Consider the following 23,619-nt stretch of genomic DNA (forward strand, 5'->3'; position numbering starts at 1 on the left):
TGTAGTTGTTGTAACTGTTCATCAGGTACACCAGCCAGTAAGGAATTGCAATAATCAATCCTTGACAATATAAGTGATGTTATTAAAGTTTTGGTGACACCAACAGATAGATATTTTCTAATGCTCCCTATTTTCTTTAGTTGGAGATTTTTACAAAGATTGGATACATGGTAGTTCATTGACATATCTTGATCTAGCACCACGCCTAAATTTTTTATTTTAGTTTGGGCTGATATTTCGTGGCCATTAATGTTTATTCTGATATTGTCGATTTCATTGCATGCGCTGCTACGAAGAAATAATATTTCGGTCTTATCCTCATTTAATTTTAATTTGTTCTTGAACATCCATTTTCTTATATCATTGATGCATCTGGCGATTCTACATCTATGAGATTGTGTACATTGTCAGTTGTAGTGAATCCATACAGCTGTGTATCGTCTGCATAAAGATGGTAATTAAGGGCATATAAAGAAATTATTGATGACAGACTTTGCGTGTACATTGTAAAGATGACAGGACCAAGGACCGAACCCTGAGGAACTCCGTACTTTAGAGGTAACCTATCTGACACATCATTGCCAATTTTCACTGACATAAAAAGTTATCTTTATTTTTATTATATTATTACTAATTTTCAGTATATTTGAACCTGCCTTAAGGGGAGACATACACTCCTGGAAAAATTTTCTAAACGAATTACTTTTATTTACTTTCATGTAATTGTGCAAGAAGTTCATAGGTAAATAGGATGTATTAAGGGTGACTTTGTTGATTTTTTCTGGAAAATTGGCCTCTGTGGCGGCCATTTTGGATTTTCAAACCAGTTTCTTAGTGCAGAAGAATTTCATAGTAAATATTTAATAATCAGTCTGAAATTTGGCACACAAGTACAAACCTATATAGACTGGGGACCCATGTCAGGATTTTGACCTATCTTCAAAACTAAAAAAGTGAGCCCAAAGTCAATGGATCCCAAGAGTCACTTAACGAAATTTTGGGCTACATATTACAAAAAATTTGAATATTTCCACAAGTTACAAATATTTCCAGATTCCCTCACACAGATCCCCAGAATAGATCCTAAAGCACATGTACACCAAATTTGAAGCTTCCAGCTTCTGTAGTTTTTGAAAACTTCTTGCACCAAGGAGGTCACATATGTCAAAAAGTAGATTTTGAGAAAAACAGAAAAAACAGAGATTTTCAAAAGAATTTTTAGTGCACTTTGCACTTTTCAAACGCCCTTTTATTTAGGTTGTTTTTTCAACAGTTTCGTCATTGTGACCTAATAGAACTGATGACAAAGGATGTTTTTCCGCAAAAAACAAAAACAAAAGTTGGATAGTTTGAAAAATTTTATCGATATGGTCTGGGATCGCCGACCCGGGTCTTCCCTAAATGAAAACCTGTCCAAGACAGAAACCTGTCATAACAGAATCCTCTGTAATTTTATAATTACCTCTATAAAATGAAAACCTGCTCAACCCAGAAAGGGAAACAAAAATTCCTTCCTTTCGGAGGTTTTTTACCTGTCCACGACGAAAAATTCTTTGTCCGCCCTGCTCTGATTTGAAACAAAACTTTCAATTTTGGTTCCATTGGCTTTAACCTTTATACCATGCCACCAGGCATAGAAAGTAAATACTGAATCTGATATATGCGTATTATGCTTTGAATGGAAAAAAACATTATAATGAGCCTAACCTACACTTATCAGGTGTTTCCTCATAATCTGTTTACCTAATATTTGCCCTCAGGAGCTGACATGAAAAAAAAATTGTACAAGTTTAAAACCTGCATGAAAACCCATATTGCATTAAAAGTATAATTCTTAAAGAAAGCAAGCGAACAGGTAAATTGTAAAATGTAGGCCTGTGTCTGCATTGTTAAAAAAAAAAAAATCTACATAAGGATGTAAAGGTATATTTACATAAATCATTATATATTTGTAAAGTAAAGAAAATTGAAAAACAAAAGGAAATCTCAGGAGAATATGTTTTCAGTGTAAAAAAAAATTGAACTGAAGAGGTAGTGAACTTTCACTTTCATATGGTATACCACACATGCCATGCCTTAAACAAACAAAATTTCAATCACAGCTCAAGAAAGTAGGAATGTTTTGGTACATTACTCCAAAGATACAACTGGATAATATTTCAAATTGCAAAAGATTGCAAAGACAATTATCTTTTCAAATCGGATATTGCTACAGTTTCACAAAGAAACTACTAATGTAAAATATAATCGGCTTTATAAACAAGAGTAAAAAAAACAATTTTTTTTAGTATATATATTATAATCTTGATAAGTGGAATAGGTAACATTCTCATCAATACTGTATTAGATCTAGATCTTTATGTAGAGAAGGCACCAAGGAATAATTTTAAAAAATTGAAAAGAATATCAGCAGTTTGAAATTCCACTATGAAAACTTTCGAACAGCAGGTTCACTACAACTAGGTAGACTGTTTAGTGTAGGGAAAGTATAGTAAACAGGTTTCAAGCAAGCATTTGAGCACCATGGTTTAATGTTTTACAACAATGCAAATTGCTGGAAACCATTTAAAAAAAATCATATTATGATTCAAGCTAAGAACAACAAACAATTCCTTTAAAAAAAATTTAAGTACTGGGAGCAAATGATCAAGACCTTGTCTGAAGAATAGAGCACAGATTGTGTTTTGTTTGTTCTTGCATACCAAGACAGGCTTTGCACTCATTCATTTTCAGCATCCCCTGCAGTTTACTACTAGTAGGCCTACTTGCTGCAGGTTTTCCTAACTACTTCATCTTGCCATCACAAACACAAATTTACAATGTACATAAAATATGATAAATGTTGCTCTTGGCAAGACATGCCTGTCGATTCTCTCCCTGATTTCTGAAAGAACAAGACACAAGAATATGAAAGTCAGAACCAGCCCAGTGCCAGTTCCTAGTTTTTATTACTGCTGTTCCACTGTACAACCCCAAGAAGAAAATATGGAAGAGAAAAAGAAAGATCAATATAATATATATAGATGAAAAATTTGTAGGACTGATGCTTTTGTTTTTGGTTGTTTTTAAATGTACGTGTTTTTAGCCCCATCCACATAATTAATTAAGAACAGATGACACTGTAACTACATAATATTCGAAAAGCATATTTTATGTCAAATCACAGCCATTTGGTTGAGCACAGTAACTGCAATGAAGGAGCAAATCTAGCCTTGAGCCAGTGTTTACTTAAAGAGAGGCTTTATTTTTTTTTCCAGTACATTATTCTTGGTGAACTCCATTCATCAGTAAGACATTCTTTTACTACTCTACTTCATCATAAAACCTTCCTGTTTCAGTGTCCAAAACAGTGTTGACTCCACACAACATTGCACATAATTTCTATGGCACCCATTTCATCAGAAACTTTGCTCTTATTGTATTAACGCATCAAAGTAGCCAAGCAAGAAAAAAAGAAAAAAATAACTCAAACATTGTGGCATTAAAAATTAATTGATACAAAAGAAACAGTAAAGAAAAACTAAACTGCTATCTTCGCTCTTTATTGTTTGGAAACTCAAGTAACGTTTGTTCTATTACTTACGTGAGACACCATACGTTAATCGCTGTATCACCCCAGTCATTCATACATTGGTAGCTTTAATTATCATGAAGTAGATAAATGGAAATTGTATTTGCCATCATCTCCTCTGACACTTGTCTGGTGTAACTAAAAGAAGTGTTTGACAAATTTATGTGACCAAATCAATTTAAGAAGGGGAAAATAGAATGTGGACTTTAAATCATTTTGTCGTATTTAACGAAGTGTAATGGATACTTTAATACAAAAGCTGTTAGTCGTCTCTTGGCTCCTCATTAAATAAATAGTTTTTCAACCACAGCCCAGGAGCTCCTGCATTGTCAAGAATCTCAATGAGTATTTCCTTTCCGTGCTGCAGCATATAGTTCTTCATCCACCTCCATAAATAAAATGTATGAATCGTAGCACCACATGAGCAGGCAATAAGAAAGCTGGTGCTCACTATGAAGAACATAACTCCTGTGAATACAGTTGCAGCCAGGCAAAACATCACAACTGTGGACCAATGAATAGAAATATGTTAAGGCATTAATTAATACAAGTACAAGCAAGTACAGTCAAACCTGTGTAAGACGGCCACCCATTGTTAAGGAAAAAAGTGGCCGTATAAGACAGATGGCCGTCTTAGGCAGGACTGATCAGGATGAAGAAAACAAAACATTCCCATCTGAGGTTCCAATCGAAAGTTTTCAGTAGCCTCATTGTTGTTGTTGTTGGTTTGTATTTCGTTTGCAATTTTTATTTTGTTGCTGATTTAGTGCAAGGGTGACAATAAAACTAAATGTATCAGACGATGAAGACCGAGTGCCATGTTAAAACAAACACATGAGTCGCCACCACTCGGAGAACGAGCGACGCTTCTGTCATAAGTTCATGTTGACGTCCTTTGTTACAAACTGGGTAAACAGTGACCACTCATCTCACTTACGATTTGTATGTGAGTTCTGGGCGGGGCTTATGGGAATGAGGGATCTCACGCTAACCTCACCAGCAGCTGAAAATTGGTTCAACAGTGGGAGGGGCCTAACAACGACAGGTAATTGTATTATAACGGCTCGCCCACAACACCAGGAGCCAATGCACAATTTATGACAAAACGTAATGGAGTCACTAAGGTGGCCGTCTAAGACAGGTATAATTGCTTAGTGTGAGATGGGTTGTGTGTTAAAATATGGTGGCCGCGGCCGCGTTGGACAGGTGCCCGTTTTACACAGTTAAATTATATAGAAAAAACGCAAGGGGGGAAATGGAAAGTGGCCGTTTGTACAGGTGGCCGTCTTATAGAGGTGGCCGTCACGGCAGGTTTGACTGTACTTTTAAACAAAGAGATGATCAAGTTAATACCTGAGATTTTTAAAAAATTCATTAAAAACACACTTTGCAAATCTGATTTCATTCTTTGCCAAAAATTTAGAAGGAACTTTCTGAATCAAGATCTTAACAGTTGTGAGAATTTACTCGAAAAACTTGGATTTAACCTATTAACCTTCTCAACTCACTGACTGCTGTAGGTTGACATCCAAATTTAACCGTGGCTGCCAGCATTTAAAAAGGGTGTTTTTTAAAGAATACTCATCATCAGATAACTTTTCAAGGTATACACTAATAATTTTCACTATTTTTCAATTTTATGTTGTGTTTTATTGAGGTGAAAATAGATTTTCTACTTTTGTTTGTATGATGATTAAGAACAAAAATAAAATTGGAATTACTTGAACTACTGGTTGAGGAACAGCATGAAGCAGCCCCATAAAGGCACATTTTATACTCTTTTCAACACTTTGCGGTCACATCTCGCCGATCGGCGATATTTACCATCCTGTTTCTTTGGATTTTCCCCAAAATGCCTTTCCCTTTGATGGGAAGGGTTTTTACTATATGAGCCTTATGATGGCAAAGTGTTAACACAATAATTGGGATCTAAGTATTCTCAGTCACTTTTGTGACCACCTGGTATGCCTTGTTCAGTATCAGAACCCATAGAAACAAACAGCTTTTTATTTAAAGGTCGGACCGGACGATCTGTATGTTCAACATAAAATCGCATAAACTCTTTCAGAAAAAATACCCTTAGTAACCCATCTCACCAAAAAATAAAACACAGATGCTATACTAATAGGTCAAGGAAAGCAGCTACCAAATTAAACGGGCATTAAATAGTATGCCTTAACTTTCTGTAACTGCTGGGGGAAAAATATATGGAGTGGCTAGTTGCCCGATCTCGGGAGGATAGCATCAGGCTAGTCGCCCGATCTTGTCGAGTAGCCTGGCGCTACTGGCCCGTGGGGATTTCTGTGCATGTTCCGGGCGAACGAATTTGGTTGATTAGCCCTGCCTAGCCTGCCGCTTCTGGCCCCTGGAGATTTCTGCGCATGCTCCTTTAGACAGAATCGCTCCTTGTCCTCCAAGTCAAGAGTCCGATTGGTCCTCTCTCTGTCACTGTCTCTCTTTCTGTCTCTCTCTCTGTGTCTCTCTCTCTCTCTCTCTCTCGCTCTATCTCTCTCTCTCTCTCTCTCTCTCACTCGCTCTCTCTCTCTCTCACTCGCTCTCTCTCTCTCTCTAGTCAAGTTGGGTGTTGTGTGTCGTGTGCAGTGTGTACCTCTGGCAGTCAGTTCGCTGTCGGTATGGCGTGGCAAATTTAATTTAGGACCGTACAACTCAGACAGTTGGCGGTGTGAAGGTGTGAATACTTGTAGGCCTGCTATTTAATTTAGGACCGTACAACTCAGACAGTTGGCGGTGTGAAGGCGTGAATACTTGTAGGCCTGCTATGTTTTATAATTTATATTGTTTAAGCACTCCTTTTTGAACAATACTGATGAAGAATCCACATTCAACGAAAGTGAAAATAAAAACGCCCACCGTTTGTTTTTTTAAAGAAAAATAAACTAACATTCAGTAGGGGTGAACTAGAACTATGGAATTGATGCCAAACTTTTTGATACACATTCCTTGGGAGAAGTGGACCATGCCGTAAATTAGAGTATGTTATAACTACAACGGTTTGAAGACTGAAGCCAGGCTCATTATTCTATTCTCTATTATTGCATGTATCCACGAGTACAAGTAGAAGAAGGTCCATGAGTCAAAATAAAAGAAAAAAAACCCACATTTATTAATAGATTCAGTCAGACATGTACAGGCGGCACAGGTTTTTAACAGCAGATTACGAGATGAATACAAGGAAAATGACCTTACATTATTTATTCTAGATACATGTACATCAAATTTCACGTAGATTCTACAGCTGTGATGGAAAATGGATGTGAAGAGGTTTTTTTGTGTTTTTTTTAATAATGGGGAAAAAAAACCTATATTTTACACAAGTTTGGTTATTTTGGCTATTATGTGAGGCCTAAATAAGGTTTGATGGGAGTTCGCGTTATTAAGTTATATTACAGTACAAGCCATGTCATACATGAGGCCTTTTCTTTACATTATTAAAAGGAAAAAAACCCGACTTTCTCCATCTATCTAACTTTTCTCACAGTTTACCAGTGGCATTCACTGGATCTATTGACACCAAATAGGATTGGATTTCCATTCTTTTTTCTCCCTGAAAACATCTACAAAGAGAACTGTACCTCAGAAAGACGACCTTTTAGAAAAGGCTCAAAGATCTATAGATCTAATAGTCTTGTCTGATTGTTACTGGTTACATTTCCAACGTGAAAGTTTGACTTTGATGGCAAAGATCAGACCAAATTGACATTATTATAATATATGTCATGCATGAAGATGGGACAGGCCATAATATGTACAATAATGACTGTAATGCACCGGGTCAGCTTTTGAACCGACGCAGAGAGAAAACGACAGGAATCAGTAGTACTAATAATAAAATAACAAAAACATCCCCCCCCTCTTCTCTTTCTCTCTCTCTCTCTCTCTCTCTCTCACTCTCTCTCTCTCTCACTCTCTTTCTCTCTTTCCCTCTCGTTCTCACTCTCTCTCTCTCTCTGCCAGCAGACAAAATTTCTCGCTTTCAACTCAGCGTAGGAACGTTTGTTTACACTCGTATCACGGGCCGTCACGCACTGAGACCAGGTAGATCTAGCGCCCAAGTCTCATTCGGACGCGAGATGGGGCAATTGAAACATCTTGGTAGTAGTGAGACAATCTTTGATAACATCACGACGCTGCATAAGACTAAGACTAGATCTAGGTGACCGGCTCCGGGTGGGCAGAAAATGCTAGCCACCCGAGGTTGCAGAAATCCCCAAGGGCCAGTAGCGGCCGAGTAGCCTGACACTAGCCACCCGAGATCGGGCAAGTAGCACCCGCCAAAAATATATAATGCAAGTGTTTTACCCCCATCGACACAATTTAGATCAGTAACTATCAAGACCGATCACAGGTCAGTAAATGCTAGTACTGTAACGTAGAAATAGTGAAAAAACAAAACTGACAGGGGTGTGGGTTCGGTGTTTCTCATATGTTTAAGCCTACCGACCCGGAGTCAGTATTGGCTGTCAGTGCATTAAGTCAGTCAAATCCCCAACTAATTTTCACAAAGCTGCGTGTCAGTTTGGGTACAGTCAAACCTGCTCTACCAACCACTTTTCCAAGACAATCACCTGAACAGATGACCACTTCCCACATCTCTCCTCATGTTTTTTTCTCTCTCTCTCTCTCTCTCTCTATATATATATATAATGACTTTGTCCATTAGGGCCACCTGTCTAAGATGACCTCTTTTCTCTTTGACAAAGGGCAGTCATCTTGGATAGGTTCTACTGTAATTAGTTAATCTTTTCTATTGTCCATGAGTCGAAACAACAAAATAGTGAGAGCTCTGACATAACTGGCTCAGCCATGGACTATTTAAGTTAGCATAATCACAATCCAGTAGGAAATAAATGTTTATTTCAGTCCATGAAGACAAACCAAAAAAGCTATGCTGTCTCTAGAAAAGTTGAATTTGAATACATCAATTCGTTGGTGTCGAAAGTAATCCACTTAAGCCCATTTAGGTACTTTTTACACCAGAGAATAAAAACAAGTTTTTGTTGTATTGTTCCTATCAGGAAGCATAAAAAGCAAGAACATTGTAAGCCTTGACTATAGCATTAACTCACTTGCGACTGGGCCCTTTCACCAGTCACAAGCGTTGAAGACTGGCGTTTTGGGGGGTATTTCAATAAATCACCACAACTCTCAGAATTACCCTATTGTAATCATTTTTTGACATAGTAAAGTAACATTCAAGCTTAAACTAATATAAAAAACTAAAGTTGTCTAAGTCTAATACTTTAATTTGTATGATTTTTTAAAAATTGGCATGAATTTTATTTTCTGAAAAATTTTCAGAGACGTGACAAGTAGAATGAAATTCACTGTAACAACAAAAATAAAAGTTCAAAGTGTTCTGGTTTGATTTGTATACATGTGTTAGTGTTTGGTGAAAATATAAAAGCTGGTCTGTGCATTGATTCAGACCCATACACTGAATTACATGAGACAGATGTACGGCACGACGTTGTGATTTCGTCGCGCGAAAAACAACACCGGTACTAGTGCTAGATCTAGCCCTAGAACTACGACTCGGGCCGTGTTCGGGTACATATCCAGGATCCTAACAATTAGATACATCATATTCTGAGACACTAGAACTAGTAAAACGCACTGAAGTATAGAAAACGGCGAAATTATGTGATTCTTGTTCATGCGACTTCTTCGACCGTTACTACGACGCGGCTGTCGGATTACTATCAGCTGTATAGAAAAAAACAAAGCGCGAGTTCCGGTCTGTTCAACCCCAGTTGGGGTCACTGTCCTTCACTTTCAATAACTTAAAAACTACCGGCCCTAGAGATACGAAACGAAGTCTAAGTAGCTCAGGCTTGGCCAAACAAGGGTACGAGGCGGGTCTCGCGATCCGTGCGTGATTTGTAGAGCGAAAAAAAAATTCCAAAGTTGGTCACGCAGGGCTTGTGAGACCCGTCGCGAGCGTCGCGGCGGGGGTCACGCAACTGTTGTGTGACCCGTCTGAAGTGAGTTAAACGGCATTTTGGTGATGCTGAAAGGTGCATCTTTGATAGAGCTTTGGGAGGGTGTAAAATTTTAAAATTCTCAAATTTTGGACTTGAGTGGATTGCCTGTGACAATGACAAACTTCACTTTATGAAACTTCCACAGTGAAATACTTGTTTTATACCGAACAATGTTCAATATTTTCCACTGACCTTGACAACACACAAATCCAACAACCGATAAGGTGAAAACACTGCATATCGTCAGGAGAAAGAACAGCATCGGAAACACTCCAAAGACAGCAATAAATGAGTAGAAAACCGATGTGCACGGATTTTCCAATATGCATTGTTGTGTCCTGTTGAGGCTGTGGAGCAAAATAAGCATAGTACAGATAACTTCAGTCATACTCACGAGAACGGCATTAGCAGCGAAACAGAGACTAGAAAGGATTCCTAACCAATAGAGAAGTTACAATTCTGTAATCACATCTGCTTTAACTTTTCTTGTTCCAGTTTATGTCAAAGAAAAGCATACAAACACGATAATGACCATTTCATTCTAAGAAAAAACAAAAAAACCCAAAAACCCCCAGAGAATATGACAGACAGAACCAACAGAGACACAGAAGGAAGCAGTGCCTACAAGTCATTAATTTTAATGCCTACCAACAACACATGTCAGTTCATCTCCAAACATTTTTAACATAATCCATCAGAAAAAATAATTGTTGTTCAGTGTAAGAATATAAAAAAGAATAGCAACTTGACTAAATTATTGAAAAAGAAAACTGTCTTGTTATTACAGTAGTCTCCACTAAATGATCGCCATACAAAAGTGCGCTCTGCTCAAACACACACTTTCGTCATCTGATAGGTTTTTTACAATATAACTTAGACTACAAACGGTCACTCCCTCTAAACGCACGCTCCAATCCACTAAACACGTCGACAGGTAAAGCTTGTCAAGGGGAAATTTTCACTACAACCAGCACAGCTTGCACAGACAAGCCTAGAAAACCGGATGTTTGGTGAGACTGCCCCTCACGCCCAACAAAGAGAGTGATGGACAGCGTTTTCACACACAACTTTTCAATGAATCATAGGTCTAGGACTGGTTGGTGAAATGTTTGGGGGTTGGGGGGCTGAAAATTTTTTTTATTGGTCACTGGATATGGATCTCTGAGAGAAGGTTTCTGACTGGTGTTTGGATGACTGCATGTAATGTTTAGTCAGACCTAGGCCTATGACGCGCAACACGTGTAAATGCTGTAAAACACTAGATAGGCCTCTATAGGATTAAAGATTAGTCATGTAAGCCTAATCAGCTGCACTCGAAGAACTTACGTACTTGTTCAACAAATCAAAAGAGAAAGGTTTCTCTGAATGTAGAGATCTGTGATTCTGATGTCGTCCATGCATTTACGGTTGGGGATGGTAACTTTGAAAGCCACGTGGCTGCTCCATCTGTACGACTATCACCAACAGTTTCCTTTTAGGCTATGTGTTCCCGCAATTTCAGGGTGCATATCATTACATAGAGTCCGTCATTCTTACCCCCCCCCCCCCCACACCCGTTCAATGCCTTTGTATCCTTCACAAAACAGTCACATGTCTTCACATTATCGGCTAAAGTGACCCCCACCCCAAAGGGAGGTCACTAGAATATATTAAGGAAATGAGATGACTGCGTCCCTTCCTCCCTTTGCAAAGGTTCATATAAACGTGCGCTCCGTATAAACACACGCTAAGGAGCCCCCCCACAAGCACCATGTGTTTAGGCGGAGACTACTAAACAATGAAAGATTAATCAGGAGAAAGGACAATGGCCGCAGGGAAAGACTATTTCTGCAAAAACATCACAAATATTGGTCACCTCCCCACCGAAATCTGCTTGAAAATTGATGGACTATCACCATTTAGCAATTTAGCTTGAAAGACTAACATATGATAAAGCAAGCGCAAAAATGAAAACTGAATACCTAAGGAAAAATACTTCCCGTGAGTGTAGAAATGGAAATAGCTCGACCACCAGAGACTTGATCATCCTCCATCCAGCAGCAATATAGCCACCATCATAGCCTGGACCTGGGTCTCGCTCAGTTGGAGAATCTGAAATCATGGTATGGTAGGTTAAAAAACAAACAAAAAACAAAATAGTTTCCAAAAACCTAGAAGGGACCTTTAAAAAAGTATACCATTTACCATCACCATCATAAAGTGCCAGATCTTAAACAGTAAAAAACAGACGTCAGCCATCATGGTTCTTTATACAACATTCATTTATCAGCTCAGATGCTCTCAAAAATCATATATAATATTGGGGTTTCCCAGTCACTCATCTGTTCAGGTTTTTCCAAATAAGTTTCTCAGGGTCAACTACCCCTGCCCTGCCCTATTTCCCTTCTATTTTTCCAGTGCGACCAAGACGTTCAAAACTTCTGTCAAGTCAAGTGTTCTAAAAACTGCATTTGTCAACGCCTGATTGTTCCTATTAATAAGCGACCCACATGAGCTTCTTTCAGCACTCCCCCCCCCCCCCCCCCCCCAATTGATTTCTCTTCTGTCCATGTAATTCTCAAAGGTCTCAAAAGAAACTACACTTCTGTTGCTTGTTGTATACCATACACACTCACCTATAATACCAGAGATTTTAAAATCATAAATGAGGTCCCAAAATACCCCCCCTCCCCCCTTTTATTAAAGTTAAAATTAAAATTCTGAATTTGCATTGAAAACATTTGAAAGATATAGGCCTATATATATGATATATATAGAAAGAAAATGTTTATAAGTGTCTCAACAGCTTTTCACTTTGCACATGTGTAGTACATTGTGTGTTGTCAAAGGTTTCAGAGACAATATCATGGCTGACAGATCAAACAATATTCATTAGGAGAAGAACTAGATTCAGATCTAACAGGGAAACTTTAAAGTAAATTTTTTCAATACTTTGTTTCCACACCCTACCTAACAACAATATTAATTAGATCTCACAGAGTACAAAAAAAGCTACCATGAAAATGTTTAAGGCTAGTTTTTCATTAGTCGAACCAGTGTCAGACGGCCACCCATTGTCAAGGAGAAAAGTGGCCGTATAAGACAGGTGGCCGTTTTCGGCAGGACTGATCAAGATGAAGAAAACAAACTATTCCTTTCTGAGAAAACAAACCCTTCCTTTCTGAGGTCCCAACCGAAGGTAGTCGCATTGTTGTTGTTGTTATTTTCGTTGTTTTTTTTTTCTTTTGTTACTGCTTTTGCGCCCAGGTGACAATAAAACTAAATATGTCAGACAAGGAGGACCAAGTGCTATGGTAAAACAAACGCATGGGTCGCCACCACACGAAGAGCGATGCTTCTGTCACAAGTTCATGTTGACGTCCATTGTTTCTTTGTTACACTTTCCCCGTAGAATTATGCAAATTTAGATGGCCAAATTATGCGAGAAAAATGCAAAATTAAGCAAGTTACCGTAACAACATTTGCGACATGTCATGTTTTGCACTTTTTCAACAAGAATTTTCATTCTATCGGTTCTTTACTCACACAATTTCGTATAAAAAATTCTGTTAAAATTAAAGCGTTGATGTAATTTTGCCTTAAATTGCAAGAAATTGCGAAAATTGAAAAAAATTGCGGGTTTATCGCGGAACTCGACGAAAAACGCGGCCTCACTTGCGGCCGCAAGACCGCGATTTCCTAGGGGGGCTAGACTAATGAGAGGGAAGGGACTGGTGCAAAATGTCCTTTTTAGCAGACTTCTCGTTATAAATTCAAGGGAAATAATAAAGTAGGCCTTATTCACGAGTTTGGTGTTCTGTTTATTTCTTTTTGTTATCTCCCCTGATGATGCTTTAGTTCAACTTGACCTTATTTGATAAAAAATCGAATCAGGTTTCTTTCTCTAGCGCTAGCGATGTTGACAGCTTGGCGTTGGCGATGAAAAAGAAAGGGCTCTAGGCTAACTCGCCTGCTGTGTTGTCCCCCTCTCCTCCACACCATGAGGTGTGTTCCGTCTGCTTGCGCACGTCACACATTTGCTCCATCCATCACAGCACTGTGACCTCTCCATCCCCAAATCGGAGAAGTGAAAGGCATGGTAGGCCTAGATAATCAAGACTAGGCAGGCCTATCACGCGATGCGTCCCGTTCATCTACGCATGCTACACCCTCCCTACTAATTCGTTCCAGCCTTCATTATTGGCACACCTGTGCTCTCACATTCTTTGTTTTACTAGATCACCAACAAGTTTCTCAACTGGCGAGGTTTTGCATAATGTATAAATCAAATTGCCTATATGCCCTATAACCGACTTGCATGTTTGTCTGATATTGTGCTATAGCAGTATTTTTTGTACAAAGATAAAGGGATAAAAACGGGGTTTTAGAATAATGTCTTTTTATAACAGACTTCTCGTTATTTCAGGACTTGTTACAGTGGAACTCGGATTCAACTAGGTCGCCGGGCCAGACCTAAAATCTCGTTCAATCCGAGTGTTCGTTAGGTTTTGAGGTTTTGTGTAGATAACTACAGGCACTGAGCAAGTAATGTGCAAAGAGAAGTCACAAGTAGTGCCTGCAATACCTGCATATTATGAGCTGTGTACAAAAAAATGACTGATTCGTTCAAATGCACGCCTGTATCATCTTGATTGTTTACCAAAAAATTGTGTTGCTGTGTAGAGCCTAGCATACGACAACTTTTGATTCCATAGACCAGCGCACAATTCATTATGTAGATCTACCTCAAGACTAGCTTATCATTGTAATAAGACTGACGCGTTTGTATCTTCGATGTCCAACGCTGGGACCGCTATTGCCCCCCCCCTTCCCCGACACGCATGCAGGTCGCCCATCCGACCCCGACACACGCCAGAGCAGATACATGCGCATGCCAACAACGCACGTGTTGGTATGAAAAAAGGCCGCTGATTGGTAGTTTGCAATCGGGTAAGTGAATAATGGTTCACGATGCAGGTGCAATGGATATTTTCCGGGAATAGATAAAGTTCGTTCTGGGAGAAAAATTAGCGAAGCCACGTCTGCAGGGGCTGTTCACCCTGGAAGCGACCTCGTTGAATCCGAGCTCGCTAATTTAAGTGCTAGTTGAATCCGGGCTATTTTTATTGATTTTAAAGAAGAAAAAAAACGGGAATCTATCTCATCTCGTTGAATCCGAGCTTGTTGAATCCGAGTTCCATTGTATATAAGTGGACTCCACTGTACCATTAAAAATTAGTGTGGGGAGCAAGTCCGAGTACAGGTAGTTCGATCTGGGTTACAACTATATTTGTGACCACAAAAACTGCAAAAAATAGAAGAGAATTCTGCAAGATTATGGTGACAATTGACACAAATGAGCGAATGACAACTGCTACTGCTTGCATGAAGTTTCAAAGCATCTCATGACACTTCTTCTTAAAGGTCTTATTACCATGATCAACTTTCCTATTTCACTCATATCTTCTTCACTAATTCAACTTTCAGTAGTGCCGGAAACATGTCGAGTTAGAATCAATTCGTCCTTTTACAGTCTAGCATTCACAGCTAAACATGAATTTAGCGAATAGATTTTCATGTTCTAGATCTAAATTTTTTTTCTTATAAATAGCCTACATGTTTTTTTATTCTTTGTATGTATTTATAGCATATAATATATATATATATGTGGCCAGTATATAGATCTATCCTGTACTTCCCTAACCTATCGTGTTCGTAGGATCATCTAGCGAAATTTGTACAGGCCTAACTAAAACATTTACATGTCCAGCCGAATTCGCTAAATAGATCTAGATTTCTATGTACTAGAATCTTGGGGATGGATTATCTACTTTGGAAGGACTTTTGTAAGGAGCGACCACCCCAACAATTTTACAAACACAATAAAAAAGAGACTTTTTAACCCTGACCCAAGATCTTTACTCGCGTCTCATATTGATCGCCCGTTATGGAAGTCCTCCCTTTATTCTTGTACAGTAGGTTCATAAAACATCAATTGACTGAAAAATGTAAAGGGGACCTAGACTAGATCTATATCTAGATTCTAGATCTAGATCTAGATTATATAGATCTAGATCTACGATGAGCCAACTCACTGAAAGCACTTCTTACCATCAGCAAAATCATTTGGCACGAATTGTGGTACCACTAGATCTATCTGATTGATATTATTTCTATTGCCTCGACCTGCATTCATTATGACGATGTTGGTTTTTTTCCTCAGCAACAGGCCTCATGCACTGTAACAGCAAAGAGATAACTTGGAGTGTCAAAGGCAATGTTCTCGGAGGAAAAGAATAAAACGAAATTATGCCTTTAAAAGCCTCTATCTTGAAGCCGTCAGTGAAGTCCACTCAGTCAACGCAAGCAGTCGTTTCCGTAAATATACCAGGGATTCTACGCGTGGTGAACCATCCAGCGAAGAGAACAAGAAAGGTTTGGAGTTGTTGTTTTGTTTGTGTTTTTGCTTTGTTTGGGGGGGGGGTTGTTCGTTTGTTTGTTGTTGTTTTTTAATGCTCCTCATGTTATAGGCTAATAACGATCAAGGAAAATATAGAGAAAAGTGTTACATGTTCAGGCAATATTTTATCTGAAAATAATTTAAAGTTGATGTTATTCTGTTCACTGATTGGTGATAGTCAGATAACGTCCTTGATGTGAGTCAAAAAAAGTACTATTTGGCATATATTCCCTTTCAAAGAGCAGCGAACAATAGTTGTTAGGCTTCGACAAAGAGAAAAAACTATACAAAATTTGTTGTGTTAATACATATTATTGAGTTTGCTCTCATGATGGTAGAAATCCACCCTGCATGAGGTATTCTTTTTCTTGTTTTTATTACCATCTCAACAATATTCAAGGTATTGGTTTGTAATGGAGAGGCTGCAAAATTATTGATGGCTATTTTAAGCGAAACCCCCCCCCCCCACTAGAATGATGAACCACTAAACTACAAAACCTAACTGGCATATTTTGAGTTCAGTCGTTAATATAAACAATAGGCCTAAGCCTATCCTACTTTCTTTTCTCAAACATGTACGGTTGAAGTTTCGTTATTATATTTTGCTTAATTAATTTTCCACATTTCCTCAGGAAATCGAGGGTCAGTGGGGTCTTTTCATGCCCACACCTTTTAAATTTATAGCGTGAGTCTATAGAGCCTTTTTATGAGCATTATTGTACGTCATGTCGTTGTACCCCTGAATAATTAATAGAACGTGACTCGATGGTCTCTTTGCTACTGCGCAAGTTGTCAACCATAACAATGTCAAGGTCGTGGACTCAAATGTTCAATCAATCAACTTGGGGGATATAAACACCAGCCGGACAAGCTCGCCCCAGTGCTGACCGCTGTGATTCACCTGGTGCTCCTGAAACATGTACAAAAAAACCTATAGAGATATGGTGTCGGGTGAAACGACACCAACCATTGTAACCACTGAATGGCTAAAGGATTCGTTGAAGTCTGGGTGGACCAATCTGAGGATCATTGATGGCACCTTTCACATGGAGAATTCCGGGAGAGATGCCAGGGCTGAGTACACCAAGCAACACATTCCAGGTGCTACCTACTTTGACATAAATGGATGTGCTGATACCACGTCACAGTATGATTTACCCCACATGCTCCCTTCTGTGGAACAATTTGAGGAATATGTTGGGTCAAGAGGCATCGACAACGAAAGTCATGTCGTAGTTTATGACAACAACCCGATGTTCCCCGTCTTTTCGGCTCAAAGAGTTTGGTGGACATTCAGGTGCTTTGGGCATGACAAAGTGTCCATCCTTGAAGGTGGTTTACAAAAGTGGTTGAAGGCAGGGGGTACTGTTACAGAGGAAGCCAGTGAAATGAAAAGAGGTGTCTTCAAAGCTCAATTTCGTTCCAATTTGGTCAAATCATTTGATGATGTTCTCAGCAATGTCAAATCGGGAGAATATGTGCTCATAGACGCAAGACCACCAGGAAGATTTCAAGGGACTGCTCCAGAGCCAATTCCAGGTAATTTTCATTGCCTGCTCTGCAAGTATTGAAACAAAATCACCTTGCCTGGTGTAACTGCATGGTAACTTAATCATAATCTTTCCTTAGATCTTAAATCTTAAATCTAGATCTAGATTATATTATATATTTCATTGCATCTTTGTTTAATGATTGTGTGAGGCCGTCGTTATTCGGACTCGAGTCCGAATAACATTTTTTCATATTCGGACTCGAGTCCGAATAAAAAAAAATTCCTATTTGGACTGGAGTCCGAATATGAAAAAATGTTATTCGGACTCGGGTCCGAAAAAAGAAAGTGGCTTCGTTCTATAGATCTAACGTTCAGTGCTTCAATTTTTCCGCCATGTTTCCCCCACACCTTATCTGCCGATCCAATGCCCGCCGCCTCATTGATACCCCCCCCCCCCCCCCATGTTTCCCACTTTTGTTGTTGTAGAAAAAGGTAAAACTGAAGATTAGCAGACCACCTGGCACCTACACATTATGAGCTGTGTAAAAAAAAACGATTCGTTCAAATACACAAGCTTGTGTCATCTCGATTGTTTACCAAGAAAAAGTTGTGTTGCTGTGTAGAGCCGAGCATACGGCAACTTTTGATTCCATAGACCAGCGCACAATTCATTACTTAGATCTACGTCAAGACTAGCTTATTATTGTAATAATGATCAGTTGCCGGGGGATAAAAGACAGACGCGTATGCGACGTTCAACGCCTGGACCGAAAGTGCCCCCCCCCTCCCCGACACGCACACACAGCGACACGTGTGCAGGCCGCCCTTCCGACCCTGACACATGCTAACGAGCCATCTTTAATTGCTTCTGGTGACCTCTTGACAAATAAACATTTATTAGAAGCGCTGTAACTTTTCAGGCTGGCCTCAAATTCATCGTAAGATAAAAACTCCGCTCCTGCACAAAACGCCATTTTGCCCGAAGTGATCCCGGTCTCTACCCAGCCTGAGGCGAGTCACGAGTGAGGCAGGACAGGAAGCCGGAGTCACGAGTCTCAGGAAGTCGTAAGTCGGAAGTGATGTCATGTTGGACAAGAATCAGAGTCCGAATAACATTTTTTCATATTCAGACTCGAGTCCGAATAGTAAAGCAGTTGTAGTAGAATTAGAAGCAAATCTATCTCTTACTCTAACTGTGCTCTTTTGACTTTCATGGGTTAGAATGTATTTTAAGACCAATGAAATTGTTTGACTACGGCATATTGTTTGCACAGATAGATCGATGACAATGATATATTGAAAGTAAAGTGAATATGATGGGGGAAAAATGCAAACAATCTAAGGGAATGAATCGTTGAACAGATGACGGTTATTGATGATGGCCTTTTGTGCAGGTCTTGTCTAAATTATAATTTTGGCCCCAACGATAACGTATGAATTTTGGCTGCACCGACGAGATTACGTCTAGTTCTACTCGATTACTCAATGCAGCATGCAGATGCCGATATGATGTTTGTTGGCATTTGGCGAGCAAGAGATATCAAACCTAACTTTAAAACATAAGATAACAATTAAATTGAGGAAGTAATGCTCCCCTAAAACCCCCCATATTTTGGTTTGGTCAGGAGGACACACATGCACATCCACTCACTCACACACACACACACACACACACACACACACACACACACCCATTGTTAAAATCAAGTGGAATTTTACTACTCATTTTGTACTTACAAAAATAGAAGCACATCTCTTGCTTTTTCGGATAAAACTTGATACCAAGTACAGTCGAACCTGCCCTGACGGCCACCTCTATGAAACGGCCCCCTGTACAAACGGCCTCTTTCCATTTCCCCCCCTTGCATTTTTTCTGTATAATTTAACTGTGTAAAACGGGCACCTGTCCAATGCAGCCGCGGCCACCTTATTTTGACACACAACAGAAGCGTCGCTCGTTCTCCAAGTGGTGATGTTTTAACATGGCACTCGGTCTTCCTCTTCTGATACATTTCGTTTTATTGTCACCCTTGTGCAAAATCAGCAACAAATTAAGAAGAATAACGAAATACAAACCGACAACAACAACAACAACAATGCGCCTACTTTCGATTGGGACCTCAGATGGGAATGGTTTGTTTTCTTCATCTTGATATGCCCTGCCTAAAACGGCCACCTGTGTTGTACGGCCGCTTTTCTCCTTGACAATGGGCGGCCGTCTTACACAGGGTTGACTTTATTTCAGTCATTGTCGATATCCAGTACTCTTTGGGTCAAACCGGAGAATGCCGAATAATTAATGGCATTCTATTTCTATTGACTGTTCAACCTGTAAAACTGAAGATCAAAAATGAGTTATAATAATTTACGTTGCTAGAATATTATGGGAGGGGGGGGGGGGGGCTGCGATTGGTCATTTAGTCGTAACAATCACTAGAGTCTGGTGAGCCAAAAACATTAATTTAAAAGTTTTTTTCAAAAAAGGTGACCTTTTATCATATTTTTATCACGGCTGTTTCCGACCGCCAACTTAGTCAAACCGCTAGCTCGCGGCACTCCCCGTAACCCGATACTCTGTGACCCCGGTCACCGGATCAGCGCCACCGGTTCACTGCCGATGCCCAGTTACAGTTGTTTTCTTATCACACTTCGTTTTTTAAGCGTATAAACTGAGGCAGTAAACAAAAACTATTCTTGTGATCTCACAGAAAATCACACACGCTGAACGATCAATATAGTGTGGGCACGTAGAAGCGATCGTGAAACTGTACTGGGTACTGTTACAGACTTACAGTTGCCATAAAACTGTATAGTAATTATGCAAAGTTGTTAAGGGGTCAAATATTTTAAGTAAAAATAGAACATGATTTTATCCTTTGATTCTGACAAAATTACGGTAGCATGATGAAAGTAGGATAAAGAAAACACTCATGTGGTGGCATCATTGTACGCATCTTCAAAGCAAAGATATTGAAGCTTGAATATAGAATCACAGAAAATTAGGGTCCTTGATAAATATCATCACAGTGCACTTACTACTCATTTACACATGTACAAACATATATATGTAGGCCTACCCCTGAAACTGGGAAAATTCGTCAGTTCTGCGTCGTTTTCCTGCGTTTGACTGTTTCATTTTCTCCTAACTAAATGAGTATTAAGATTTTCTTCTTTTGTTAGTCGTCGCGTTGGAAGAGATCTCTAGAGACTGAGAGAAGAATCTGCTTTGTTTAAATGCTGTAGAAGTGCTGCTATCTGTGTAGGTTTGGATGGCGTGGATGTAGCAATAGGGGGGGGACTTGAAGCTCAACCTCACTGTGGCTTATGGTTGATGTTGCAGGGCTAGTGTCGAGAGATGTGATGTCTTCGTCCTGTCTTTCTTCCTGCCTAGTATTGTCCTCTGTGTGTGTTTGTGTAGATGGCTCTGCAGTTGAGTTGTTTGTTGAGTTTTCCGAGTCTCCAAATGTATGTGGTGAATGTGTTGTCTCTGTAGTTTCTGATGCTTTTATTGTTTCTAATTGTACTGGAATGTTCTTGCTCCCCATTGATGTGCGATGATAGTGTGTGCATATCGAACAGTCGCTAGCGCGTATATCAGACTGAAAAGCTGTCCTCAAATTTGAGTAGGTTTCAGCTGCTTTTCTTGCCTTACTATAGATCTAGTTCCCGCATACAAATGTGTCCTACTGCTATCGTAACCCCAAATACCAACAAGATATCAAGTGCAAAGTCAATGCATTTGTACGCTTTTCTCTTACTTTTGCTATTTCTGTTTTCTTGATGGACTTCTACCTCCACATGTTCTACATATGAATACACCATGTCCATTATATGAATATTAATGTTCCCAATACTCCACAGCAAAAAAAAGCAGAAGAAATCCGAACAAGGCGAACAAGGATTGGGGTACTTTCACACTCTAAGGTCTACACAAAATTGATCACTATGAATCACACAGAATATGTACAATGTTCTCACTTTCACATGTAACTCAGTACTCTTTTCTCAAAAGTGATTAAGAAAAAAAAATTTAATTGTAGGTCAGATTACTGAGAAAAATAACTTCAAATAAAAATGAATAGATAAAAGTTGCTTTAAAAGCAATAAAGGATGGAAAGCACTTCTCGCCAGCAGGATTAACACTAGTGAAGGCACACCAGAAAAAATTATATCGTCTCGTTGGGTTAAAGTAGCCCTTTAAAATGAGACCCCATATGGACACATCGTATCTTTAGATCAGGAGATATATTGGGGATCAAATTAATCGAAAATGACTGGAATCAAGTTTCCTGGGCACGACTGAGGTGCGCCGGGAGTGCCACTGCCGTCACGGTACCTTGCACGGCTGACAGCTGATTTATTACCATCTCGGAATGGTGGGCGGGAAACCCTTGCCCGTTAACTAAACTGGCAGTTTTGGGGCAATTTAGACAGCCGTGTTATATATATATATATATATATATATATATATATATATTGCGCCACCTTATAAATATTAGCCCAAATAACTGCGCCATTCCATGAAAAAGTGAAACTGTACTGATACTTATGTTGCTGTTACTCTAGGGTGATGGATTACTGAAAATAAAATTCTGAGCAGTTATACAGACATTAGTGTGTGTATGTGTGTGTGTGTGTGTGTTCGAGGAAGATTAAAAACCAGGGAGATGGTGTCTAACTAATTTTGTTTTTCCTTCTGTTATATTGTAGGTGTTAAGCCTGGGCACATTCCACAAGCCTTGAATGTGCCGTTTGTGAAGTTAATGGATACTGAGAGCAAAACCTACAAATCTGTTGATGAGCTGAAGAAAATCTTCGAAGACAATAATGTGGATTTGAAAAAGCCCATTATCTTTACTTGTGGTTCAGGTAATTTTTTATATGTTTGTCTTTTTTTTTTTTTTAACATGCCTGCTCACTTACTTACTCCTTATGCTGTCCATTATGTTTCTTTCATTAATTTAATGTTAGCTGTGTTACTTGCTTTGGAACAATTGGGGGTCACAATTGCTTGCAATGAATTGTTGCATGGCATGTCTCTGTCTATACATTCTAAATCTTATTGGCTGTTAACCATACCTTGAGAAGTACTCAAAGATTGTGGGTGGTTGGCGGGTGCTCTGGTGTGGTCTGCTTCTTTTTTCCTATCAAACATCTATCATCCTTATCTCCCCTTCTTCTTTTTTATGTTTGTTACTCTCTTGTAACACCTCTAATCTTCTGGTGCTTATATGACCTTATGCAGTTGCGAACGCCGTAAAACCTCTACTAAAACGAACAAACTACTCAAAGATTTTTTTGCTTAGGTTCTTACTTTTCCAATGAATTTGGAGCTTTTACTTCAGAGGAAAACCATAATATGGCAGGGATTTTGACGCAACGGCCCACTTCTAAATGATACACAAGGTTTAAAAATTAAGATCGCCGCTAAGTTGGATTGCCATGATTATCATATAATATATTTTTATGTTAATTGGTCTTATTTTTTATTTGTCATGCCACAGCTAGAAAATTAATGATCGAGAGAATTTTGAATAACTAATGGTGACTGGGATTCTTATATGTATAACCACGCAGGAGTTGTGATGAAAGTTGAATGATATAAACTATGCCATAGTAAGTAGGCTACTTAATTTCACAATGTCATGCCTTCAAAAAGAAATAAAAGATGTCCTCTTCCGATTATACAGTTGAATCTGTCCAAGCAGACTACCACCCAGTATCGAGGAGAATAGTGGGCATTCTGAGACAGGTGTCTGTCTTGAACAGTATTATTTAATATTTTTAAATTGCAAGGGGAAGGGGTTGTTTGTACTGATGGTTGTCTAGGACCGATGGTCATCAGAACTGGTTCAACTTTTTCATAGGATGGGTCATCATAGTTATGAGCATCAGATCGCCTGATAAGTACATGAGAACAATTCTCTGTTGTAACTTTTCTTTTGAAGCATCACTGGTGTGTGCATTTATTGGCTGATAGAATGTGTGGAGACTACTATCTACTATCTTAAGAATACTTAATAGGGTGACCTTATTTAGGCCACATATGGCCTAAATAAGCTAAACCCCCCTCCCTTACCTTATTTGGGCCACAGGTGGCCTAAATAAGCTAAAC

General features: G+C 39.1%; 2 protein-coding genes across 5 annotated transcripts in view; one reads left to right on the plus strand and one right to left on the minus strand.

The window, feature by feature from the left end:
* Positions 1-3,052: 3,052 nt before the first annotated feature.
* Positions 3,053-15,946, minus strand: LOC101849135. Of its 4 annotated transcripts, none has more exons than XM_005101283.3 (4): positions 15,739-15,946; positions 11,535-11,664; positions 9,766-9,920; positions 3,053-4,075 (listed from the first exon to the last, which is right to left on the minus strand). In XM_005101283.3, exons 1-4 carry the CDS (start codon positions 15,746-15,748, stop codon positions 3,834-3,836), a joined length of 537 nt encoding a protein of 178 aa, XP_005101340.1. In that variant the 5' UTR covers positions 15,749-15,946; the 3' UTR covers positions 3,053-3,833. The 4 variants fall into 4 exon arrangements, with proteins under 4 accessions (XP_005101340.1, XP_005101339.1, XP_005101338.1 ...); XM_005101282.3 differs by having other exon boundaries at positions 11,553-11,664; positions 15,664-15,946; XM_005101281.3 differs by having other exon boundaries at positions 15,664-15,945.
* Positions 15,947-16,582: 636 nt separating this feature from the next.
* Positions 16,583-23,619, plus strand: part of LOC101849702 (3-mercaptopyruvate sulfurtransferase) — a 9,773-nt gene continuing 2,736 nt past the window's right edge. The window contains exons 1-2 of the mRNA XM_005101284.3: positions 16,583-17,551; positions 22,215-22,373. Of these exons, the coding sequence (XP_005101341.1) occupies positions 16,930-17,551; positions 22,215-22,373 (781 nt within the window). The 5' untranslated portion in view covers positions 16,583-16,929. The remainder of the gene's footprint in view (positions 17,552-22,214; positions 22,374-23,619) is intronic.

This window comes from Aplysia californica, unplaced genomic scaffold, assembly GCF_000002075.1.
Source record: "Aplysia californica isolate F4 #8 unplaced genomic scaffold, AplCal3.0 scaffold00277, whole genome shotgun sequence".
Classification (NCBI taxonomy): domain Eukaryota; kingdom Metazoa; phylum Mollusca; class Gastropoda; order Aplysiida; family Aplysiidae; genus Aplysia; species Aplysia californica.

What these genes read in the sequence shown, in the direction of transcription:
- LOC101849135 (XM_005101281.3), bottom strand. Translation starts at nt 15,748, where the DNA reads ATGAATGCAGGTCGAGGCAATAGAAATAATATCAATCAGATAGATCTA. An exon ending in GCCAAATGATTTTGCTGATG is followed by an intron (nt 11,665 to 15,663) that starts GTAAGAAGTGCT and finishes CCATGATTTCAG; the next exon opens with ATTCTCCAACTGAGCGAGAC. An exon ending in TGGATTTGTGTGTTGTCAAG is followed by an intron (nt 4,076 to 9,765) that starts GTCAGTGGAAAA and finishes ATTGGTCCACAG; the next exon opens with TTGTGATGTTTTGCCTGGCT.